A 2676-nucleotide genomic window follows, 5' to 3' on the forward strand; every position below is an offset into this window, starting at 1 on the left:
TATGTGAGAAGGAGGATTTTAAATTCTATTCTGGATTTAACAGGAAGCCAATGAAGAGAAGCCAGGATAGGAGAGATATGATCTCTCTTTTTCATTTTCATCAGGACTCTGGCTGCAGCATTTTGGATCAGCTTTTGTACTTCTCCGCTCTAGTATTTGGTTTATTTCAGACTGAGGATGTTTGAAATCGTCTTTTATCCTGATTCTCTCTCTGCAGGCCTCGCCCCACGGTCCGGCCTGGTGCTGGTGGCTGCTGTCGGTGCTCCAGCTGGACCCCGCCTATCAAACCACCTTCCTGTCGCTGACCTCCCTGAAGGACCGCCTGGGACACCTCCGCCTCGTCCTCGAGTACTTTTCTCAGAGCTAGATCCCAGAGCGCTGCCACCGCTTACCTAGGGTTCAACATAACGCACACAAAGAGTCAAACCAGCGAACGCACGCACAAAACACCGAGCTCCAGGTCGGCTTCAGGCTAAAAGCAGACAGCTGAGGATCTGACTTAGTTTTTAATTTCTGCCATTTGATTTTGCATATAAGGATCTTTGGAAACTTTTATATCGGACGAAACTTTGGGACAAACCAAAGACAGTTCTGGGTTATCAAAGCTTGCTCTACACAGAGAGTTTGAACCGGGTCACTTTTCCAAATATTGTGCTGTAGGCGAAAACTGGGTGATTATTATTAGTATTATTTTTTTCCCCCACATCACAAAGAACATAAAACAGCCTCTGATGCCTGTTTTAGCCAAACGTGGAGACAGATTCGACATTAGAGGCTCATCTGGGGGATTTTATGGTGAAACCGGTAACATTTGTCTGACCTGTCGGCCTTGGCAGCCGTTGAATGTGGCCTGTTTTATACTGATAAGTGGTTTTAAAGTAAAGTACTTCTATTTCGCATTAAGGTTTGGCAATAACTGACCCTGCAGCAGGTGGAGGATGCAGGTGGAGGATGCAGGTGGAGGATGCTGCTTCACCTTCGCATTTATCTTAAGCAACTTTTTTGACTTTGTGACGTTTAAAAGATGCGATCGGCTGATAAGAAACGCAACATGCTTGTTTTTAGTGAAAAGATGCTCGCCGTGTTTATTTCAGGTGTAAATACATATTTTTTGGTTCCTGCTCTTTCAGCATGAGGTGCTGTTAGCACTGATAGCACCGGCTGTTAAACTGTGTTAGCAGGTCTTAAGCAGGGACGGTCATCAGTTTGGATTTCACGACACCTACCTCTGGCCCCGAACTCCATCTCTGCATGGGTCTGGCCCGTCCTCCGCCGCCGGCCGCGGTTCCCTCTGAGTGCCTGGGCCCCATCTTCTGGGTGAAGTCTTAACATGTCTGCAGGACTTCAGCAGTGGACTGTTTCGTGTTTGGTTTCTATTTGCTGTAGTGCTACATTCCATGGAATGTTAAAGCTGTTAATTCACTAACAACTACGGGCGTAACTGGGTGATTTTTTTTTTGTTTTTTACACTTTAATAAATGTGCCATAGATATCTATGTGTTTAATGCTTTGAAGTTGTTACTGTTGTCTCATGAAAAGAAGCATTTTTTTGTTTGTTTGTTTGCTGGACGGGGCGACTACAGCCTGTGTTTGATGCCTAAAGCAAAGTCGGACGATTTTCTTTATCGTTGGTGGATTTGTACCTTTGAAAGGGGAAGCTGCGCTGGTGTGGGGATGTTTCTATAGCTGTGGATAAAAACTGACGTTTTTTTTACTTGAATTATCCCCATAGGTCGATCAATTGAATGAAACCAGTTGGTTAACAGGCTCATCTTTGTGATGGAAGTACTTCCTGATTAGAGCTATAATGTAAATCAAAAAGGGACTGACATCCTAAGATTGACGGAGACCTTCAGTTTTTTAATCTCTTCATTTCCGTTTACTGATAACTTGCTCTTTTACTGCAGGTGCATCTCAGTTGGAACCATGAAAACTTTGTTTTCATGACTCAGTTCAATACTTAGATCTATTAAACGTAACTCTGGATCTAAACTGACTTAGATTTTGTGCCCCTCTCCTCTTTCTTTGACTCTGGAATTAAAAATGGAAAAAAAGCTCGACCCAAAAAGAGGACTTTAGACCACTAAAATCCCACCCAGTCCTTTTCTTTTAGCCCAGATTCTCCAGACATTGTTGAGAGGTTTACGCTCTGCACAAATTTGAAACCCATCACCCCCAATCACGTGAATGAGCTTCTTAACAATCCCCTCAAGGCCACTTCCACCTTTACCTGTCGCACTTTTTCCTTCCACTAAACTTTTCATATCTATGTTTTGCTGCAGCTTTCTGTGAGTCTTCAGCTACTTTAGCGACGGCCTTTTGTGACTGACCCTCATCATGGATGGTTATGGAGTATGGAGGGAAATTTATTCCATTATTGTTGCAAAATAACGTGTTTCGTAAATGAAAATAAAACAAAATGCAACCAAGAAATGAAACAAAAAAACAACTACTACAACTATTAAATATTTCATGTAAATCAGCTGTTTTCTCAGATTTTACTTTCAAATTTTTTTTTATTATTTTATTTTGTCATTTAAAAAAAATATTTAATAATAATAATAATACATTTTATTTGTATTGCACTTTACATTTAAAAAGAAATCTCAAAGTGCTCCAAAACTCATAGTTAAAACAAAACCGTACAACAAAAACAGTATACATATTTAAAATGAG

The 2676-nt window shown here is 41.1% G+C and overlaps 1 protein-coding gene across 1 annotated transcript in view; it reads left to right on the plus strand.

Moving 5' to 3' along the window:
• The window catches only part of LOC107086334 (LON peptidase N-terminal domain and RING finger protein 1-like), a 31839-nt gene extending 30890 nt beyond the window's left edge, over positions 1 to 949 (plus strand). The window contains exon 13 of the mRNA XM_015377200.1: positions 218 to 949. Coding sequence (XP_015232686.1) covers positions 218 to 367 — 150 coding nt within the window. The 3' untranslated portion in view covers positions 368 to 949. The remainder of the gene's footprint in view (positions 1 to 217) is intronic.
• The last annotated feature ends 1727 nt before the right edge of the window (positions 950 to 2676 follow it).

Source organism: Cyprinodon variegatus, unplaced genomic scaffold (genome assembly GCF_000732505.1).
Source record: "Cyprinodon variegatus isolate N-32 unplaced genomic scaffold, C_variegatus-1.0 Scaffold148, whole genome shotgun sequence".
Classification (NCBI taxonomy): Eukaryota; Metazoa; Chordata; class Actinopteri; order Cyprinodontiformes; family Cyprinodontidae; genus Cyprinodon; species Cyprinodon variegatus.